Raw genomic sequence first — 22,349 nt, 5'->3', positions numbered from 1 at the left:
CTAAGCTGACCAAAGTCCATCCTGGGGCCACCTATCAAGGGAGGGCCCTCGGCTGCTGAGCAACTTTTGTGGACAGTTCCTCTAAAGAAGAACATTTTTTTCTCTCCTTCAAAGACCATTCATCCCCCCAAGTGCTGCCCTTGGCTCCCTGCGGCCAATTTGCATTAGTAACCATGGGGACAAATGCTCCTTTTCCAGAAGTGCTACATACTAATTTAGATGGAAGGAAACAGTGAAAAAGACACAAAATAGGGTCCGTTTCTCTGCCCTTAGGCCAGGGCACTCCAGAATGTGTGTTGTAGGTTGCTTCCTCAGTTTTTTCTTTGATTAAAATTGAGGTGAAATCAACATAAAATCAGCCATTTTAAACTGTATATTCAGTGGCATTCACTGCATTTCACAATGTTGGCCAACTATCACTTCTATGTAGTTCTAAAACATTTTAATCACCCACAAATTCCTCAGTTTTTTTTTTTACATCCTCTTGTTTGTTTCTGTAGATGTATTTAGAGGGGAACGCTGCAGCCCCACAAAATAATGCAACTGCCTTCAAATACTTTTCCATGGCAGCCAGTAAGGTATGTACTCAGCCCATTTCTGTAAGCACTTAAAAACACTTGGCTTTTATTACATGCAGACTCATGCATAAGAGTTGATTTCAAAGCCCCATGCCCAAGTAATGAGCCTGGGAGTTTCATGTCTTGGAGAAGAATATCATTGACAATAAAACGTGGAGTTGGGATAGGGGGAGACACATCTTGTTTTCTCAGTAAACGAAAAATGGCAATGACATGCTTCTCCAGCATGAGGGCGAACAAAAGCTCAGCTTTCTGTCCCCCAGAAGGTGAGGCCACCTAGCTCAGGAAACAGGAAATAAAAGAGGACAGAGGAAGGGAAAACTCAAACAATATCTGCAGTAAGTTCAGGACAAGGACAAATAAGAAATGCCTAGTTTTTTCCCGTTTAGTCTTACCCAAAGGCCAGAAATTTCCCTGGCCCAGGCAGACCATCAGATAGGTGACCAGGACAAGATGGTTGAGACACAACTCTGGAGGCAGAATCCATGGTTTAAATGCCAGCCCTGCAGCATACTGCCTGTGTGACCATGGGAAAGTTACTTAACTTCTCTGTGCCTCAATTTTCCCAAATGTAAAATGGGAATATAAGAAGATTTGCCTCATATTGTTGTTGCCAGGATCTAATGAGTTTATGTTTATATGCCTTTTATTGCAAAGTACTTAAAGCAGTGCCTGGCTTACAGTAGATGCAGTGGGTCAGCTTATCTTCTGCAGTCTTGGGCCAGTTAGGTAGAGTGAACTTCAAAGCATATCCAAAGCAGAATTAATTGGATCTATGAAGGAATATAGAAATGGAATAATATGGCTCCTGCCACTAAAATTTTTGTCTTGATTCCGGGGCTCAGTGACACTAGCATCTGTCTGATAAAACTTAGTAGACTACTCTGACTTCCTTTAGTGCATTAAGAACATCCTCATTGTAACACCCATGTGCCTAATGCTGGGAAATGGCCTTGATAAACTTTCTAACCCTGCACAGCAGGAAGGATTTCATTGTCTCACAATGCCTTACTGCAACACTGGGAGTAAAGATGTGCTCAAACTGGGGAATACTTTCAACTGTACTCAGTTTTTAAAAGCCCACATGCTGCTTTAGGAGCCTATTTATAAGCGACTAACACCTTGGAGCTGCTGCTATTGTGTTGTAAATTACTGAGAAGGCTGGTACTCCTCTCCTCTCCTCTCCCTTGTAATTTATATGAAATTTTTGCTCAGCAAGAAAGTGATCTGGATGGAGTACCATTAGATTAGGATGACAAGGGAAAACTGGCTGAAAAAGAGGTGGGGTTAAGTAACAGAGGAAGATATTTTGTAATCTGGCAAATAACACTGATTTGTCAGCCCAAAGGAATAACGCCAGGAAGTTGGGTGTGTAAATTAACCCGGCTTCCAAGCTATTCAGGGCAGGAATCTGAGCTACTTGTGTTCTAAATCTGAGCTGTCTTTCTTTACAGATAAATCTAAAATTATATTTAGATAATTATTCTGAATGGCATCAGGTGGACATGACCATATATTCCTTTATCATCACCTGGTTGATGGTTTATTAGATTTCTCACTTGGGGTCACTACCAAAGTAAAAGGTTTTCTGTCTTTCTATCTTCCACTTTCTGCATACCCATACTCTTACTATATATAATATTAAGATAAGATATAACATTAAGATTATATATATATATATGTTTTTTAATTTGCTTTTAAGTCATCAGATCAGGATACAAAGCTACAGTCTTTATGACTTCTTTTATCTTATTTTCTCAGAAACATGAGCAGTTATCCTGTTGGGTCCATATTGGACTATATTCTTCTGGTTTTCTCTTTCACTATCCTGTACACCTGAAACTAATGTAATGTCGTGTGTCAACTATATTGAAGTAAAAAAACAAATCAGGAAATTACATATACAAATTTGGACATCCAGCTTTTCTTGGAAAATGGGAAGAGCTGACCATATGAGGCTGCCACTCCATATGACAACAGTTGCCTGGGGCAGTTTCTTGAGTGGTGCTACTGCCTTTAAACAGGGCAGGAACTCTCTGATTTGCCTCAGTCTCTGTCAGTCTATCACCAGATTGATGTACTACTTACATTACCTGAATGGCTCCTGGAGGGATCTAAGTGGGCCACTCCTGACCTGAAAATTATAAACAAGTACTCTGGTCCATAAATAGTTGGTGAGCCAAAGGTTAGAAACCTTACCCTCTTCTCTCCCTTCCTCCTTCTCTATTCTCATTTCCCTTCTCTTCTATTTTTCTCAACACCTGAATGAAGACAGACTCACTGTTAGAAGACAGACTCACCAGACTTTACCACATCCATCACACAAGGCCTTACCACCCCCAGACCAGACTTTCCCAAGAGTTCTAGGACAACAAGTAGATACATAGTAAGGGGACAGGCAAGAAGAAGAGAGCAGTTGTATACCACCGGTTTTAAATACAGCTGGACCATCCTTAAGAATTCTTGCAATAGCTGGCCCTTTGATATTCATAGGCTCAAACTTTGGAGTTTCGAAATAATTTTTGAACTATGCCTTCTCTAGTTATGTGCTATTCCTGTAACAGTGAGAGGGACTCTGGCTGCATCCACAATAACTACATTTAGGTGGTAAGAAGAATCTGGAGAGTTTTCTATCAAAACTTGAGTCCTGAGGAAATACTATAAACCTGTAAAACAAACCTATATGTCTACTGAATGACAGTCGAGTGGCCAAATGTGCCTCTTTACTCAGTCACTAGCAGGTGAAATACATGATGGGAGACAAAAAGAAAAGTGGGCTTCCTGGTTGGGGAAGTCACTTTCAAGGTTCACACTTCATCCAGGATTGATATGCAAAGTACTGATGTATTTGAACATGTGCTAAATTCTAAACATGCTAAATAAATACTCCATTCCATAGGCTCTTTAGAATACTAATCAGAAAAAGAAATGGTAGTTAATTTAGCATCAAATGGAAAAGAAAACACTGATGATGTTATAAGCAATCAGATTTAAATGAAGAAACATATATTAACAACACCTTACCATCCAGAATTGCTAGATCAAAATTCAAAGAATCTTTAAAATGTTACTTGGCCATTTATGTCAACCTCCTTTGACCAAAGCAGGTAACAAGTGTCTGGATAGACTTCTCTCTTCTGGAAAATTCCTACACATCCTTCAAGACCAAACTCAAATGTCAACCACCTCTGACAACTCAATCCCCTCAGTCTCTACCCTCATCTAGGCAGTTGAGTCCCCCTTCTAGGTGTCCACAACACTCCTGATCTGTTTCTAGCACAGGACTTACCACTTTTGATGTGACTATTTTAAGAGGCGCTACTTAGTGGATCAGACCCCACTAGCCTGTGAACTCTCTAAGACAGGGATCATTGTTTTGTCATCTCTCAACTTTCACCTCCTACGTCTGTCCAATGCCTATTATGGAGTCACTCACAAAGCTAGTGCTAAATAAATGCTGAATGAAAGAATGGAGAAAAGATTTGGCTTTTGTTTCCCTCTTTTCTCGTCAGAGGGGGTTATGAAGGCATGAAAGGAGAAACTAGAGAGAGACAGAATAATTTACCAACTGTCTCATTAACCTGCCTTGATTAAACCTCTACTGGGTGCATTTTAAATATTTAGAATGATTTTTCCATAATTTACCTTATCATGAATTCTTCTGGGACTTTACTTGGATTTTTAAAACTGTTCCAGGGCAATGCAATTGGTCTTCATGGGCTCGGTCTTCTTTACTTTTATGGGAAAGGAGTTCCTGTGGTAAGTTAAATAATTTCATTATCTTTTCAACATATTTCTAGCAATTTATGGGGTAAAATTCATGATTGTTGATTAATTTAAAAGAATTAATGTCTAATACCTAGTTTGCCAAACTATCGTATTTGATGATAGAAATAAAATAATCCAGTGGAATATTTGCCAAAGAGACATAGAACAAATTTGTGACAAGAATAATGACCATATTTATATCTTAGAATTATAGATTCTAAGTAACCTTAGAAATTATATAATTCCTGAAGACTTTTTCTGACAGAGAAATTTATCTTTTTTGTTATCCTCTGCACTTTTGGGTGACCTTTCCCCAATATCTAAAAAAAAAAAAATACTGTCAGTGTAGGAAAAGACATAATTTACAGTGAAAATGAGATAATTATTTCCTAATAGAGTATAATATAATTATTAAATAAGTCTATAATGCTTCTGATACTATTTTAATTAGCCTAAATCACATAAGGCACTATCTATACTCTTTAAAAAAAAAAGAAGGCAATTGTTACCATGGAGTTATACAATACACCTTTGAGTAATAGAGTGTAATTATCTTGCAGAATTATGCTGAAGCACTTAAATACTTTCAGAAAGCTGCAGAGAAAGGATGGCCCAACGCACAGTTTCAGTTAGGCTTCATGTACTACTGTAAGTGCTACAAATATAGCTACTGTGCCAAGACTGACAAGTGCATTATTTTTTGTAAATTTTATTTAAATCCAAGTTAGTTAACATATAGTGTAATAACGGTTTCAGGAGTAGAATTTAGTGATACATCACTTACATATAACACCTGGTGCTTACCACAAGTGCCCTCCTTAATGCCCATCACCCAGTAAGCCCATCCCCCTCCCCACACCTCTCCTCCAGGAAACCCTCAGTTTGTTCTCTGTATTTAAGAGTTTCTTATGGTTTGCCTCTTTCTCTCTTTTTATCTTATTTTTCCTTCCCTTCCCCTCTGTTCATCTATTGTGTTTCTTAAACTCCACATTAGTGAAATTGTATGATATTTATCTTTCTCTGACTGACTTATTTCACTTAGCATAATACATTCTAGTTCCATCCACGCTGTTACAAATGGCAAGATTTCATTCTTTTCGATTGCTGAGTAATATTCCATTGTGGGTGTGTGTATATACCACATCTTTTTTATACATTCACCAATCAATGGACTTTTGAGCTCTTTCCATAATTTGGCTATTGTTGATAGCACTGCTCTAAACATTGGGGTACATGTGCCCCTTCGAATCAGCTATTTGTATCCTTTGGATAAATACCTAGTAGTGCGATTGCTAGGTCCTAGGGAAGCTCTATTTTTAATTTTTGAGGAACGTCCATACTATTTTCCCAGAATAGCTGCACCGTTCACATTCCCACCAGCAGTGCAAAAGTGTTCCCCTTTCTCCACATCCTCGCCAACATCTGTCATTTCCCAAGTTGTTAATTTTAGCCATTCTGATAAGTGTGAGGTGGTATCTCATTGTGGTTTTGATTTGTATTTCCCTGATAATAAGCAGTGTTGAACATCTTTTCATGTGTCTGTTAGCCATCTGGATGTCTTCTTTGGAAAAGTGTCTATTCATGTCTTCTGCCCATTTCTTCACTGGATTGTGTTTTGGGTGCTGAGTTTGGTAAGTTCTTTATAGAGGTTGGATACTAACCCTTATCCAATATGTCATTGCAAATATCTTCTCCCATTATGTCGGTCGCCTTTTAGTTTTGCTGATTGTTTCCTTCACCGTGTAGAAGGTTTTTATCTTGATGAGGTCCCAATAGTTCATTTTTGCTCTTGTTTCCCTTGCCTCTGGAGACATGTCTAATAAGAAGTTGCTGTAGCCGAGATCAAAGAGGTTGTTTTCTGTTCTCTCCTCTAGGATTTTGGTGGTTTCCTGTCTTCCATTTAGGTCTTTCATCCATTTTTGAGTTTATTTTTGTGTACGGTGTAAGAAAGTGGTCCAGATTCATTCTTCTGCATGTTGCTATCCAGTTTTCCCAACACCATTTGCTGAAGAAACTGTCTTTTTTCCATTGGATATTCTTTCCTGCTTTGTTGAAGACTAGTTGGCCATATATTTGTGGGTCCATTTCTGGGTTCTCTGTTCTGTTCCACTGATCTATGTAATTGTTTTTGTGCCAGTACCATACTATCTTGATGATTATAGCTTGCTAATACAGCTTGAAGTCCAGAATTGTGAGGCCTTTAGCTTTGGTTTTCTTTAGCTTTGGTTTTCTTTTTCAACATTACTTTGGCTCTTTGGGGTCTTTCCTGGATCCATATGACAAATGCATTGTTAAGTCTACTCCTTTTTTAACAAAAATCAAATTGCTGGAGTGATTGATTTAGATAGAATGTTGAGGCAGCAATCTGAGGAGGAATTTGAAGACCGAAGGAAAAGATACCAGTTGAGGAAGGAGGCAAAAGGTATAGTCAGGAAGCTCACTTTTGAAAAGGTTGAGTTTGAGGTGCCTTGTGATGTCCAGTGGATACCCCAAAACAGGTATGAAACTCACAAGAAAGGTCAAACTTGAAGAGAAATATTTGAGAGGCATCAACATATAGGAGTTAATTAAAAGTAGCTGAGACTGCAAAAGGAAATGAGAACATGAGAGGAACAGTGGGCCATGGTCAGAAATCTGGTGGTCCTCACTGTTGTATTGAAAAGGTTTGCAAAGAAAGAGTGAAGACTCTGTGGGGACTGTGAAGACACAAAAAGACTGAAAAAGCATGATCAGAGGAATGGGGGGAAAAAGTGATCTTAAGGAAGCCACAGGATAGAACTGTCAAGAAAGAATAAATGAATGAGCCCCTCTGTGAAATGTAATGAGAAGCCTGCTTCTTCAAAACAAAACAAAACAAACAAAAAATAAGAAAGGTCTGAGAATCTATGGGCCTTGTCAATATAGAGAATGTTTATGTGGTCATTGGACTGGTTGGTATAGAAACCAGACACAATGTGTTGGGGTATGAATGGAAAGTGAGAAAGTAGATAAGTAAAAATATTCTTGGAAGTTGTGTGCCTTTAAATGGAGGAAGAAGGATGGAATGGTAGCATGAGAGAGACCAAGAACCAAGAGGGAATTCTTTTTAAGATGATGGGAGACCTGGGTATAATTTCTGACAAAAAAAAGGGCCAGACAATTATTGGAGATAATTAATGTGTCATGGAAGTTATGAGATAATTGATGAAGAGGTTATGGAAAAAATAGGGTGGCATTAGGATCTGACTGCACCCAGGTAGATGGAGGCCTCATTAGCCTTAATAAAGAGGAGGAACTTCTCACCCTCAAAGACTGGAGAGATGGAGGAAAGGATATTGCAGATGTAAATCTGGAAGGAAGGAGAGAGAAGCAAGTGAGAAAAGACAATGCAAGAATTTCCTCAATGAGATAGGAGGTACCAAGTTGTCTTCTGAGAGGGAAGGTAGAGTGATTGGGGTAGGAGGTCTTAGGAAGCCATGAAACTTTGTAATACTCTGTGGGGACTGAGAGAGGGAGTGCCCAAGACAAGTACCAAGAGATCTGAACATACCTGAGTATCCCCTTAAGTCCTTCCTTTCAGAGGTAGAGCTAGGGGAGCAGCAGACTGCAACATCCGCTGGCATTTTCTTTAGTAGCCCAAGGAGATGGCCTGTTTTGTACTTGTCTTGGGTAGTTGCCTAAGATGGCCTTGTTCTTCTTGCTCATTACAAGTTGCAGGCCCAGGACCCATCAGATAACTCAAGCTTCTAAAATAAGAGAAATAGTAATGGCTAATGTTTATTAAGTCTTTATGTGCATTTACTCATTTAGTCCTATCAGCACATGTAGGGGGTATCCTACAGTTTATAGATGAGCAAACTGAGCCATATTAAGGTCCAAGAGCTTGCCCAAGATCACTCAGTTAGTGGAACTGGTAATTCAGGCCCAAGTGTTCTGCCTCCAGAGCCTTTGCTCTTAGTGGCACCGCTACTAAAGGTTATGAAATGTTAACAGCTGGAAGAAAATCTAGGGACCATCTAGTGAAAGCCTCTCCTTTTGAAAATAAAGGGCCTAGAAGTGCCCAACTCACAAAGGAATAATGAAAGAGCCAGGATATGAATCCCAGCTGCTGAGAGTATGCTGATTTTTCTATCCTAGTCCCAAATGCCTCTCCTTGCTCCAAGCATGAGTTGAATCTGAGTTGAGCCTCCTGGAGCTGGGATTTGCCTGCTCCAAAATCCATAGTTATGACAGGGAGGCACTACACTGGTCTTCTGGTGTGGAAGGACAAGGATGGTGAGCCACATCCTGGTTGTTGTCGCTGGTACTCAGAGACCACACTTAGTTTACTTTTATTAATCTTAGGTATGTTGTATTGAAGAGATATCTTCATGAGACTAAGGAGTCCTTCTTCAGATTTCTGAATGGGTCAAGAACATAAATTTCCTTATTCTTACTTATAATCAAACTCAGCTTTTCCCCCCTACAAACAGTGGATCTGTAACAGCTTGACTTTTGGTTGGCTATGGATTGGTTGGTTCTTATTTAAAACAGAAGGCATCACTATGACCATTATATTCATAGATTATAATATAAAAAATAACACAAATGAGGGGTGGCTCAAAATCATTTTAATTTTCAGCTGGCTCTGGAGTATGGAAGGATTATAAACTTGCCTTCAAATATTTTTACTTGGCATCTCAGAGTGGGCAGCCCCTCGCCATTTATTATCTGGCCGAGATGTACGCAACAGGAACAGGAGTGTTAAGATCGTGCAGAACTGCTGTGGAGGTAAATAATGGGATGTTTTTAAAGTATTTTTCATTTATCACACAGAGGAGGTGAAACTGTCCTTAAGTTGTTGGTGTCTATGATTTTATAGATATTACCTCTCCCAGTTGACAGCATGAACACTGACTTTTGCCAGGGAGGAAAAGCAGTGATGAAACTCAGGCTGGGAAAGGGAAGAAGAGAAATGATCCCTCCTCTCTTGCATTTGGCTTTTCATCAGGTTCAGAGCTCACCTCAGAATTCAGTTAAGGAGTTCTGTCTCAGCCTTCACTAAATGGCCAGGGCAACTGGACACTTCAGTGGGATTGAGAGTTGTGGGTAATGAAAGTCTTGATTTAGCCCAGAAAATGCAGCCCACTGCTTCCCGGAAAGCAGGGCCCTTAGGTTTTTGAGGATTTGGATGACAGCTGAGAAGGTGAATTCTTTCAGCCTGAGCCAGTGATGTACTTTTCAAAAGAAAGCTTTTAGGACTTTAATGTCCTTCATTGATTTATTAAACACTTCCACTGCACCAATATAAATACCTCCATGTTGCAATCTGGCCCCTCTGAAACTCATTTCAAAAGCTGCCAGCTAATAATCTATCTTTAGATTTGCTCCTTTGCCAACTTCCTAATGAATTATGTATGGCTAGCCTCTTTTGGTTACATAAGGGCTATTCAGCTAAGTTGACGTTTGTCCCCACAGAGCTCTGCACACCTCCCTCGTGGTTATGTCACCTACACCCTCAGGCACTGTCTTCCCTTCATTCTCTCCTTTCCACATCAGCTGTGGCCTTATCACTCACCCTTGCAGTGTAGCAGTGCCCAGAAAAGTCCTTTTTTTAAAAAAAGAAGTCGATGTATTCTTGTCCTGCCAAATAGCCTCTAAGTCAGGAAAGTTTATTACGCAAATTTAAAATAAGCCTCCGGAAGTTTCAGCTCAAGACCAAAAAATACACACTTGTAATCTCTGTGCCTATGAAAGGTATTATGTCTTCACCCTAAATAATTTTCAAAATGCCATGCTTTAAACCTGAAATCCTTGCCTGACCAGCCAGCAGGAGCTGAAGATTGACTTCATTCATCATTTACCTGGGATGAAGTATATTGGCTAACTAGTCTGCTTGATTTCTTTTTCCATATACAGCTTTATAAAGGTGTCTGTGAACTAGGCCACTGGGCTGAGAAATTCCTGACAGCATACTTTGCCTATAAGGATGGTGATATAGATTCTTCTCTTGTTCAGTATGCACTGCTTGCAGAAATGGGGTATGAAGTAGCTCAAAGCAATTCAGCATTCATTTTGGAATCTAGTAAGATAAGTTAAAATTCTCTGCAATTCCCCAATCATACATATGCATAAATGACTTTACTACACGGGTATTTTAAGCCTTCCTAATGAAATTTCTCCTTTTTTTAGAAAAGGTTAAAATTCTTGAAAAAGAGAAGATGTATCCAATGGCACTTCTCCTATGGAATCGAGCTGCCATTCAAGGTATAGAACCTAGATAAAAATAAGCACGTGCCTGGTCTCTGTCCACTATTAGTCATCGATTCGCTTCAGCTGAGTTCTCCGGTGTATAAGCAAGATATCAAGAAGGTGGTATTTCAAACTGTATCAATGTTAGGGTCAGTCTTTGGTTGACAGGTCATTTCCAGGAATTTCTTTGTTATTCTCAAGGTCCCTGGTTTAGTAAACCAATGTTAGGGTCAGTCTTTGGTTGACAGGTCATTTCCAGGAATTTCTTTGTTATTCTCAAGGTCCTGGTTTAGTAAACAATAGAAATTTTTCTATGGCTCTGTCTCCATGGCACCAGAACAATTGTTTGAAATATGACAATTTTACTCAGGAAACCAGTTTTGTTGTTCTGGCTTCAGTCACACATTTGCTGAGTTTTTTTCTGAGTAGTGACCTATGTCTCAATGAATTTATAGGTAAAATTACTTATGGATTTAAGACTCATTTGATGTCTCTTTTGAAGTGCCACATTGATGATTACTACCAACTTCACACCTTTATTATAACTATTAACATGTTAGCATCAGAAAACAAAACAGAACAAAACCCAGAGTCAAATATCAGATCCTCTCCCTATTCCCGGGGTTCCCACGCTACGCTTACAGGATTCACATGTGATAAGGAAAGTGTAATAGCACTGGTGGGAAAGCATTGGCAGGTGGCATTATTAAAAGCAAACAGATGCTGCAAAGCTCTATCTGCATTTGGATATGTGAGGAAGTCTCATGCAATAAAAGAGCAATTTTACTTCCAATTAAGTTGCTTAAAATTGTCTCATGCTGAGGTAGAATCACCTCTTTTCTATAAGAAGTGAATGGTATGAAAAAAATTCTCAACTGATATTAATATGAGGCAGAGGGGAAAAGTTATGGGGGGTGTCTTCTCAGATCTAGCTGAGCAGGTGACCCAGCAGCAAGCCATCCAGGCAACTTTAGTGAGAAATTCCCTAAAGAAGAAAAGTGTATGTTTTCTAAAATGCAATAAAGACCTTGTTTGGTGTAGGGAAACAACACCAGCAATCTCTCAGCTGTGGCAAATGAGCTCAATTGCAACAAATACAGGCCTGTTCCAAGCCAGGAAATGTGTGGAAATTGCACCAAGGAAAAGAAACGTTGAAAATGAGGGGACATTAATATTAAACAGAATTCTCCAATACAAAAAAAAAGTCAGGCTGCTAAAATTAACTATGTGTCACAAGAGAGGTCAGGCATGAGTGTCTCTGGAGATGAGGCTGCTGTACCTCACTTGAGGTTAGGAAATCTAATAATGAACATTTCTGATCAGCACTGGTGGTGCAGTGCGTGCAGAGAACGCTGAACCATCAGGACCCAGTCACCACGCTGTGACTGTGAAATTCAAGGAGGAATCCTCCCCACTGTCAAGTGACCCCCTGAGAGCCTGTCAGGGTCACTATATTCCCCCAGTCAGCCCCCCAATTAGGGTGGAGCTGAATCCTCTGGAGAACCTGCCTGTTCACTGCCTTCCTTCTCAGAGATTTTAGAGGTCCTGCCTACCCCTTCTAAAGCTTGAAAACACATAGAAGTCCTGTCTGTTTGTGGTTATAGCCCAGAAAGAATCTCAGGGTCAAAGGAGGGCAGCTTTGGGCAAAATTAGAAATGAAGTGGGTTTCTCATTAGGGCTTCAAGGGACTTTTGCCTCTCTGGGTCCCTCCAATCCCTTCTCTTGGGTAGCATTTCTATAAGGACTTGCCCCCAGATACCTGTACATTTTTTAAAGTTTATTTATTTATTTTGAAGGGGGCGTGGACAGAGGGTGGGGGAGAGAATCCAAAGCAGGCTCCACACTGACAGTGGAGCTTAAACTCATGAGATCATGACCTGAGCCTTTTGAAATCAAGAGTCAGATGCTCAACCAACTGAGCCACCAAGGCACCCCTCATCTACCTGTATATTTTGAAGCACCTGGGAAGCAAAGCCTATTAACTAATGTCTTCAGCAGCTTAAGAATTTTATAATGATACCTCTACTCAGAGCTAAAGATGGGTCATGGTATTACATTAGAATCCAATAGAGGATTCTAGAAGATTAAGAGAACTTCAGGATCCAAAGGAATCAATTGCAAAGGATTTTAGGCATTGCAGTAGGCCAAATATGGAGAAAATTTGGGATGGAGGAGTCCTATAGCCCTTAAATATACACCTGAGAACATACTACACAGGGTGCTTTCTCCTTTTCCATGAAAGTCTAGACTGTAATAGAGGGGTTAGCCACACCTGAGATGGATGTCCTAGTTAGCATTCCCTCATCTTTTCAATCAACATTTTCCTAGTGAATGGAAACATGGATCCCCAAAGGTCATCACTAAGTTGTGGTCTTCAAAAGATTGAAGTCTCATATCTTAAAAGTCACGTGAATTTTTTTCTACTCCTGATTATATCCAAATTTGTTGGAAAGTAAGATTCTAAATTATATAACATTTGGAGAAAGCATTCTCTAAAAAGTTTCCTACCATGTTTGTCCATTCATTCCATAAATATTTGTCAAGTATCATTCTAGGTCTGGGACTATAATCAGTGATCAAGACCTTCAAAGCTATTGTCCTCATAAGAGAGAGAGAGAAAATAAATTCATGAAGGAGAGAGAGACTAAACAAATAAAATAACAGCGATATATGCTGTGAAGAAAATAAACCATGGAGGTGAGATAGATAACTCCCAGAGTGGGGTGCTGAGGCAATGCTTTAGACAGAGTAGTCAGAGAAGGCCTCTAGGAGGGAAATGACATTTGCAGTGAGATCTGAATAATGAGAAACCAGACACATGAAGAGTCAGAGGAAGTCCAAACATGCCAGGCAGACAGGCATGAAGAATCTTAATGCGGAGGTCCTGAAGCAAGAATGAGCTTGATGTTTTGAAGGAGTATTAGGAAAATTAAGAAAGCTAGAGCATGTTGAGAAAGTAACATGTGATGAGGCTAGTCAGGGAGGCAGAAAAGGCAGATGAAGCACAACTTGTAGGTCAGCTAGGAAGTCTGGATATTATTCCAAGTGCAAAGTGAAGCACTTTGGGGGTTAACACAAGGGAATAATATGATTTGACTTTATATTAAAAAAAAAATCATCCTGGCTGTTGTATGGAGAATATATTGGAAAGTGGAAATAAAAGAACAGTTTGGAAGCTATTGTAGTATTCCAGGCTTCAACTAGGTGGTGGAGGAGACAGCAAGAAACAGGTGTGTTTGAGAGTAGAACCAACAGGACCTGCTAATGGATTCTATAATGGAAGGGAGGGGGAAACAATTAGGAATAACTAATTTAAATTTGTGCCTGAACAGTGACGCTAAGACTGTGATTGGGAAGAAACTGATTATTTGGGTTGGTTTGGTTTGGTTTGAGGGAGGGAGGTAGCTGGGTGTTAGGAATCTCCACGGCATATTTTGGGATCCAAGCAGAGAAGTCAAAGAGGTGATTAGAAGTGTCGGGCGCTTGGGGGAAAGACAGGACTGTAGATAAAATTCAGGAAGAGTAAACATCAAGATAGGCATGGCACTAATTGAGATAACCTAGAAAAAGAGTTGAGATAGAGGAGGGTGGGAAAGAAAGAAGAGAAAAGAAGGAAGAGAAGAAAGGAGAAGAAGGATTTAACTAATAAATCCTTGATATTCCAACATTTAGAAGCTGGGTGGAGGAGGAGTCAGGCAAGTGTCTAAAGAGGAGAGGCTGGGGGCGCCTGGGTGGCTCAGTCGATTGAGCATCTGACTTCGGCTCAGGTCATGATCTCACAGTTTGTGAGTTCGAGCCCCGCGTCGGGCTCTGTGCTGACAGCTCGGAGCCTGGAGCCTGCTTTGGATTCTGTGTCTCCGTCTCTCTCTGCCCCTCCCCAGCTTGTGCTCTGTCTCTCAAAAATGAATAAATGTTAAAAAAAATTAAAAAAAAAAAAAAAAAGAGGAGAGGCTGATGAGGTAGGAGAGAAACCCAAAGAATGAGATGTCACTGGTGTCAAGAGAGGAAAGTTCTTGGGCAGATAGGTCCAATGAGATGAGGACAGGGAAGTGGCCAATGGGTTTGGCTGCATGGAGGTTACCAACCACTTTAAAAGTGGCAGCTCCATGGAGAGGGGCAGAAGCCAGATTGGAGTGGGTTAAGAGTATGTGGGAAGTGCAGCTTTGGAGACATTGAGTATAGAACACACTTTGGAAAGGCTGAGTGTGAAGGGAACAGAGAAATGGGGAGTAGTTAAAAGGACACACCATGGGATAAAGAAAGGATTTGTTTTCATTCATAGAAGATACCAAAGTGTGTTTAAATGACTGACAGGACTAATCTAGGAAAGAGGGAGACATGGGTGATGCAGGAGAACACAGCTTCAGGGGTGAAGTTTGAAAACTGGAGGGGTGGGATCTAGTTTTTCAAGAGTTGACCTACCTTCACAAAATGAACTTAAAAGGTAAAATTCATAATTTTTATTCTTTAGGAATGAACATTTGTACTATACCATGGGAGTTATCCTGCAAGGAAGACAGCTAACAATGAGCATTATAATTTATATCCATAAGTTATATCTAATCTTGATTCTAGGATATTGAGTCTTTTGTTTTTCTTTTTTTATGTATATTATCATCAAGTTGAGTTACTAGGAACTGTATGTGAATCATTGGAGTTATTTTTCTTCTCTTTCTAATATTTCTATCAGGCAATGCATTTGCTAGAGTAAAAATTGGAGATTACCATTACTATGGCTACGGGACTAAGAAGGACTATCAAACAGCAGCCACACATTACAGCATTGCAGCCGACAAATACCACAGCGCTCAAGCCATGTTTAATCTGGCCTATATGTATGAACATGGCTTAGGTATCGCAAAGGTAATTGTGTTGGTAATAATCCAAACCTAGTAATGGCAGCTGAATGGGAAGGGAACATTTGTAAATGTTTTTAAATTCATTGATGTCATCAGTGTAGAGGAAGCAAGGAAAAGACAACATTTGCTGAGTACCTCCCCCCATACCAACACATAGTACTTACCCTAATGTGAACCCTATAAGGAGGAAATTATGTTCTCCATTTATGCCCAAAGACATAACCAGCAAGTTGAAATAAATCTAGTCTCGGCTAATTAGATTCATAACTTCACACTTTTCCCAGCTATACTAGTGGGTCCTGCCTCCACTCCCTTACACCCCAGGCCTTTTTCCATTAAAATTTCCATTGACTCTCAAGCTTTCAGTAAACAAGGAGAGAGTGGGACTGAGGTCAGAGCTGGATACCAAGGTGACATTAATCCAGAAATGTCTTATAAATCACCCACTATGTACATGACACAGTGCTGAGCACTCTGGAGAATCCTAAAAAAATGGATCTCCATCCTTCAAAGGCTATACTTAACTTGAGGATATAAGGCATATTTATTAAGAAAGAGAACTAACACTACAAGGAGATATTGGGTAAATCCCTTGGTAAGTGTAATTAAAGAAGATGGCATTGGGTTCTGACTCAGTGAGAAAGGTGTATTAAATATCAATAATGAAAGTAATAGCCAGGCATTGGTGTGTTATATATACTATGCCATTTAAATCACAAACCACTCAATAAATGAGAGAAGTCCTATCAGTGTCATCATTGTATGCTTCAGGAAACCAAAGTGCAGAGAGGTTAAGTCACCGACCAAATTTGCAGAACTCATTGGTGGGGGAGTCAGAATTTGAACCCAGGCCTGTCTGACCCTATGTTTTTGAAAGAGTGGGCCCTGCACTGAGTCATTCTTACTATTCGAGTATATATTTTGTATCAGTATTTATACTTCTGGCTGCATTTTGAGAGCCAAATAATGAAGGGGTTATCTGCTTTTCTATGCTTTCTTCTTTCTTCCATTTGTGCTAGTAGTTGAGAATTATTGGTGGGGAATTTCCTATCTGACTGCTAATTGTGCACTGTGCAACAACCAACGGCTTCCTATTCAAGCACCAACAATCCAGATCCCTGCCTTCCTGAGCTCTCCCTGTGACCTGCTTTTTGACTGATCACTTTCCATCAGCCCCAGAACCCTAAGCAGTGGAAAGACTGTCAAATCCAAATCCAGTCTGTTTTCCCCATCCTTAGCAGGTACAGGCTTCCTGTGTTTATAAAATGAGATCAAATAGCTAAATCAGAAGATTCTTTGGATGTCATTTAGCCACACCCCACTCCCTTTTAACCATCATCCACATCTGTAAAACAGAACAATGATACCTTCCCTCCCCAGGCTTTGAAATAAAAAATAAGCCTTTGTGAAGGGGCTTTGTAGTCAGCATATGGAATAACTGTTAGTTAGGTCAGAAGAGAATTTGCGTGACTGCTAAGTAAAGTTTCAGTAAAATTAAAGCTTTTATTCATCATTCCTCATGCAAAATGTAACAGTAAAGGTGAAAGGAGCACTGTGTGTATCACGGATAAAAATGACCCCACTCTATGGGTTAAATTCAAATTAGCTCACCTGTCCTGTGTGATTTAAGGACTTGGTCCCCATGACAGCCTTATCCTCACCACAACGAGACCATTTTGCCTTAACAGCCTGGGGGCAAGGATGACACAGGGTCAACTGTGCACCAGAGAGGACACTGCCTACCAGAGCCCAGATGGCCCACTGTATCAGAAGGTCTGGTTTTCTTCCTTGGAGTCACCGCTAGCCTCTCTCCCAGTCACTTTCTTCACTATGTCAAGCAGCAGCTGTCAAGACATACATTTCATACATTTAGAAGAAACTTTGTAATTTGTCTCTGGACACATTTCTGTTCCTTCCTATCCAGGTCCTGTTAAATCACAGGTAGTTAGTTCATTTTGACCCTTTCTCACAGTCACAGGTGTATTTTTTCCTACAGAAAGTCTCTACACATAAAAAATTGTAAACAAAAAATAAGAAACAGAGGTGAACTTAGATCCGGACAGAGGAATTTTAGGTTTAGTTGGTGAGGAGCCATTTCTCTTTTGTCTTTATGAATTTCTTCTGTTTTGCAATTCGAAAAATAATAACCAAGTACCCAGGGGCAAACTTTATTAATCTTGCCATCTCATAGTCAAATTAACAAGGAGATACCACCTTTTCTAATCCTTAAAATGAATATTCTGATAATTAAAAAGCTGAAGCTTGTTCGAGCGATGGTTAATGAAAGCAAAGCAATTAGAACAGACTTTCACAGCATTTAAGTCATCAAGTAATTAAGCATTTCTTCAGCAGGGCACTTCACAATCCTCTTTATTAGTTAGTCCTCACGCAAACCAGCAGGAAAGATAAGTATAATATCATTACCAGGATTTCTCTGAGAACCAAAAAAGGGTTTGTAAACCAAAACTCTCTGGGAGAAGGAAGTGAGGTATAAGTCAACCTGTGGTAAATCAGTATAAAAATATGGGTCATTGTTGTCCTCATCTGTCTTTAGGAAAGGGCATCAGGACTGGGTGATGTAGGTGACTTAATCCTAATAGCTTCACTGAGAAGCATCTCATTACCCAATTTATGACTTCGAATTAAGCTCAGTGAGCTCCTTGACTTAAAATGTGGGCCAAGACTGGCTGCACCATTGTTGTGGGAATATAAAATAATGCCTGAGGAAGAACTGGGAGAGGACCTGAACTAATTTAGAAATATAAGCACTCAGCTCACAAGTTGTTATGCAACTTTGTCTCAATTTACGCTTGATTCAGAAGTACTTCAGAAATTTAACCATGAACAAAATGATTTGCCCATCCCCTCCTGCCCATTCCTTCTGTCTGTATCCTGGTTCAGGCCAGCATTTCTATTCATTCAGCCTTGTTGTAAAGGCTTCTCAGTCGTCTTCCATTCTACTGTTCTTCCTTTAAATCCGCTCAGAGAAAGCTGTGTCTGCCAAAGATATATAATCTCCAATTCACGGGGAGGACTTGTTGCTGACATGTGTCTTCTAGTCAGAGACTACATTTCCCAGCTCCCTTTCATCCTTGTGACTAGTTCTTACCAATGGGACAGAAATAAAAATGAAGGCTGTCATTTCTGGGCCAAGGTGGCTAAGAAGTAGATGGAGCTTCTCCTTAGTCTCTTTCCCCTTCCATTTGTTAAATGCAGAACTTATAGAGGCTCTAAAGGGATGGCAGAATCACATAGTAGAAGGAGGGTGGGTCTCTCAGTTACCAACCAGGAATATCCCTGTTGAAATTTGGGAGTTTGGGTGATGGGCATTGAGGAGGGCACCTATTGGAATGAGCACTGGGTGTTGTATGGAAACCAATTTGACAATAAATTTCATATTAAAAAAAAAGAAATTTGCGGGTTTGTTACAGGTGTTAGCATTACCCTAGTTAATACATAATCCATCTAACAGAGCAGTACCATGTTATTTTTTATAAAATACAACTCTGGTACTGTTTCTCCTCCACTTCACTCCTCCAAAAACCATGCACACACAGAGAAAAAAAAATACAAGCAAACAAACAAAAATAAAATGATCTTATTGACTTTGTATTGCTTAATGAAGTCCAGACTTCTTAGTCTGGCATTCAAACCTACCTTGACATAACCTACCTACTCCCCTATGTATCTTCTAGGGTACTTTTCCTTCCCTCCCAACTAGAGACCTTGAACTTAACCCTCCTGACTTTCGATCATGTCACCCCATTTGCTAGAATGATCTTCTCCCACAGTTTTGACCATTAAAGACCCCTGAGTTTTTCAAAGAATAGTTCCATTATCATCTCCTCCATGAACCCTTCAATGAGCCCCCAGATTTGAAAGATATCTGCATCTGCTTCTAAACTACCGTGGCACTGTGACTTGTTTTTCTTCACTTATTTATTCGCTCAAATATTTTTCATGTGCTTATTTTGTGTCGGGAAGCAATGTGCTTCATTCTAGGGATATAAGAACAAGACAACCTTCAAGGAGCTCATAGCCTACTATGGAAGAGATATGTCCATAGCTAAAGTGAAAGCCTAAAAAGGCACTAGTGGATGCTCATACAAATAAAGTAGTGTGAAAATGTTAAAGAGGGAACAGTGAATTCAGGTGGAAGGATCAGTACTGCCAGGTCTTGTTCTAAAATGATTTTATAACATGGACTATAAGAAACACATGACAAATTTCTTTAATGGAAGAAAGCATGTATGTTTTAAGATAAGGACTAAGAAATCTATCCTAAATTAAGACAAAAGGAGGGGAGGAAGTAGCCTTTGCAGATGAGTTTCCAGTATATATAGTTAGACCTACCAGATAACACATTTTTGGGATCCTACAAAGAAAACAAAACCACATCTACTAAACAAATTATAAATAAACCTATCAAAAATAAGAGTAATTATGACACAAGGTATTTTCACTTCTCATTTGTCTGGTCTGACCACTTATAGAGTATTAGAGCTGAAGCTTTAAACACCAGAATAGAATTATTTTCTGGAAAGGACAAGTTCAAGTTAGATATTTAAAATGGCCTTCTCAGAAATATGACAGGACAAAACACACATCTCTTTAAAATGGCCATAACTCCTCTTGAAATAAATGGCTTATTACCTAATAAAATAATCAGAAATGTGCAAAATAGTTATGTGTGGATAACTTTATTTATTACAGGAAAAAAAACCCTACAAGCAAACAAACAAACTGCTTCAAAATAGAAGACATGCTCTGTAAACTATCACATGGCAGTACACCACTGTAGTATGTATTTTATGGCCCAGTGACTAAGTGAGCAGGCTAGAAGTAGGCCATCTGAATATGAATGTCAGTTCTGCCACTTATAAGTGACATGAATTTCAGTAACTGACTTAAACTCTCTGTGCCTCAGTTTCTTCATCTTTATAGTAGAGTTAATATCATCTGCCCTATGTAATTGTCATGAGGTTAAAATAAATTATGGTGGTAACTGGCACGCAATATGAGTATTTAATAAGCATTAGCCATTATTATGAAATACTATGCAACTATTAAAAATAAAAATATTATGGACTAAAGCAATATCTTAGGACATGGTATGTTGTTTGAAATATATTGTTAGATTAAGAAAGCAGAAGACAAAATATTGTGCAAGTTGAAAAATTCCTAAAAGTATGTATATTTGAATATATATATATATATATATATATATATATATATATATATATATGAATGCTGGAAGGATGTGTATAAAATATTACCAGTATTTATCTATGTACAGTGAAATTGTAGGTGGGTTTTTAATACTTTTTTCAGCTCTATGTTTTCAAAGTTTTCTCCCATTAGTATATGGTATATTTATAGTTAGAAAACAAGAATAAACTATTCAAAAAATCTACCTCTGTCCTGGTATAAGAAGTTTTTGATGTCACCCAAAGATTCAGGGCTAGCAAACTCCTGCATCGTGTATATGAACAATTTTCATAAGCCAGATACTTTATTCCTGGAGAATTCTGTATTTTTGAATTATAAGAAGCTATTTTGAACATACGAACATTGGGCAATATTTTGGCAAACCTGATATTTTACTTGGAAACACATTATTTAACAAGAGACTGCAGATCGGTTTACATAATCTCCTCAATCATTGAATTTAAAGCAAAATAAGCTCAAATGTATCACAGGAAAGTTAAATGTAAGTGGATTGAGTGTGCAATGGACTTATTTAATGAACCCTGGCCATCATCAAAACACTTTTGAAAGGGAATTTTTTGTACGAATGACTTGGATTTCTTCCTAATAAGGATCAAAGAACAAGGAGCCTTTTCTAGAATCAGCTAATAAAATCTCTTTTATATGGGTTGCCCTAATTAACCAGTGGGTTCAGGAATTTCTTTCTCTGGGAATTTTTAAGAAAGACTTTCATGTCCCACCCCACCCCCACTGAGAATTGTGAGGCCCCTGGGTAAGGAGGGCACTTATCCCACCTTAATGGTACTTCTTGCTATTTTTTATTTCAAACTAAGCAACTGAATTGTGATGTTTGTGCCTGAAGAAATAAATTAATAACTATTGCCTGCTTCAAATAAGAATGAATGCTTGAGATATTGACAAATGCTTTTGTTCCCTGAATGCCCTATTAAAGTCAATATGCCTTTCATGTGTGGGGGTGACACAGCCTTTATAATCTGCAGGGTGCTTTCAAAAGAACACCCACTGAATTTGTTGGAATTAGAGACACAAATTAGAGTTTTTACAACATCCATTTTCTCTGTTGCCAGGAAGATTTGTTCAGAACAGTCTCTTGCATTTTAAGTTTTTAGCAAGAACATTCCTCTTTCTCCAACAAATCAATTTACAAGACCACAAAGCTTTGGGAAAAATTTAAGAAATAACAAGCAGAACACAGCTGAGAGAATACCACCCAAAACATGGGTTTAGCAGGGGCCGCAGGGATTCACAACTACTGCACTCTGTGTAATGGAGGTTTGGAAGACAGGGAGGACAAAGAGATGCAAGATAAACACAGTTTGTGAAAATCTCTCTTCTTATCCTTTTGAAACGAATCCAGAGGCACCCAGTAAAGTACAATAATGGGACTGGCCCAAGGCACTTCAACCTTTAGAACAACACTACTTAGCTTTTTCACTACTCTGTTTGGGAAATCAAGCAAAAGTAAAGCAAACAAATAAAAACAAGCCACAAGTAGGTGAAAATTAAAGAAAAGAAATTTACCTGCCATGGCATAATTTAATGGCGGGGAAAGATCCCTAAAAATATAGTATGTAATTTGAGGAATCAAAATTCCAGCCTGAGAAGTAAAAAGTTCATTCATTCATTCTATAAGTATTATCAGAGAGAAGCTATGTACTTGGCATTCCATTAGGCACTGGCAATTGAGGGGTAGTCCAGGTCCTTG

The 22,349-nt window shown here is 39.1% G+C and overlaps 1 protein-coding gene across 3 annotated transcripts in view; it reads left to right on the top strand.

Moving 5' to 3' along the window:
• Positions 1-22,349, top strand: part of SEL1L2 (SEL1L2 adaptor subunit of ERAD E3 ligase) — a 123,022-nt gene that overhangs the window by 99,076 nt on the left and 1,597 nt on the right. For all 3 annotated transcript variants that reach the window (XM_053890448.1, XM_019462761.2, XM_019462760.2), the window contains exons 12-18: positions 501-578; positions 4,275-4,337; positions 4,907-4,994; positions 8,947-9,095; positions 10,224-10,389; positions 10,497-10,571; positions 15,247-15,419. In XM_053890448.1, coding sequence (XP_053746423.1) covers positions 501-578; positions 4,275-4,337; positions 4,907-4,994; positions 8,947-9,095; positions 10,224-10,389; positions 10,497-10,571; positions 15,247-15,419 — 792 coding nt within the window. The remainder of the gene's footprint in view (positions 1-500; positions 579-4,274; positions 4,338-4,906; positions 4,995-8,946; positions 9,096-10,223; positions 10,390-10,496; positions 10,572-15,246; positions 15,420-22,349) is intronic.

Source organism: Panthera pardus, unplaced genomic scaffold (assembly GCF_024362965.1).
Source record: "Panthera pardus isolate Hobbes unplaced genomic scaffold, ASM2436296v1 HiC_scaffold_25, whole genome shotgun sequence".
Lineage (NCBI taxonomy): Eukaryota > Metazoa > Chordata > Mammalia > Carnivora > Felidae > Panthera > Panthera pardus.
The sequence above is the reverse complement of the archived record's forward strand: the minus strand, read 5'-3'. Positions and strand labels throughout refer to the sequence as shown.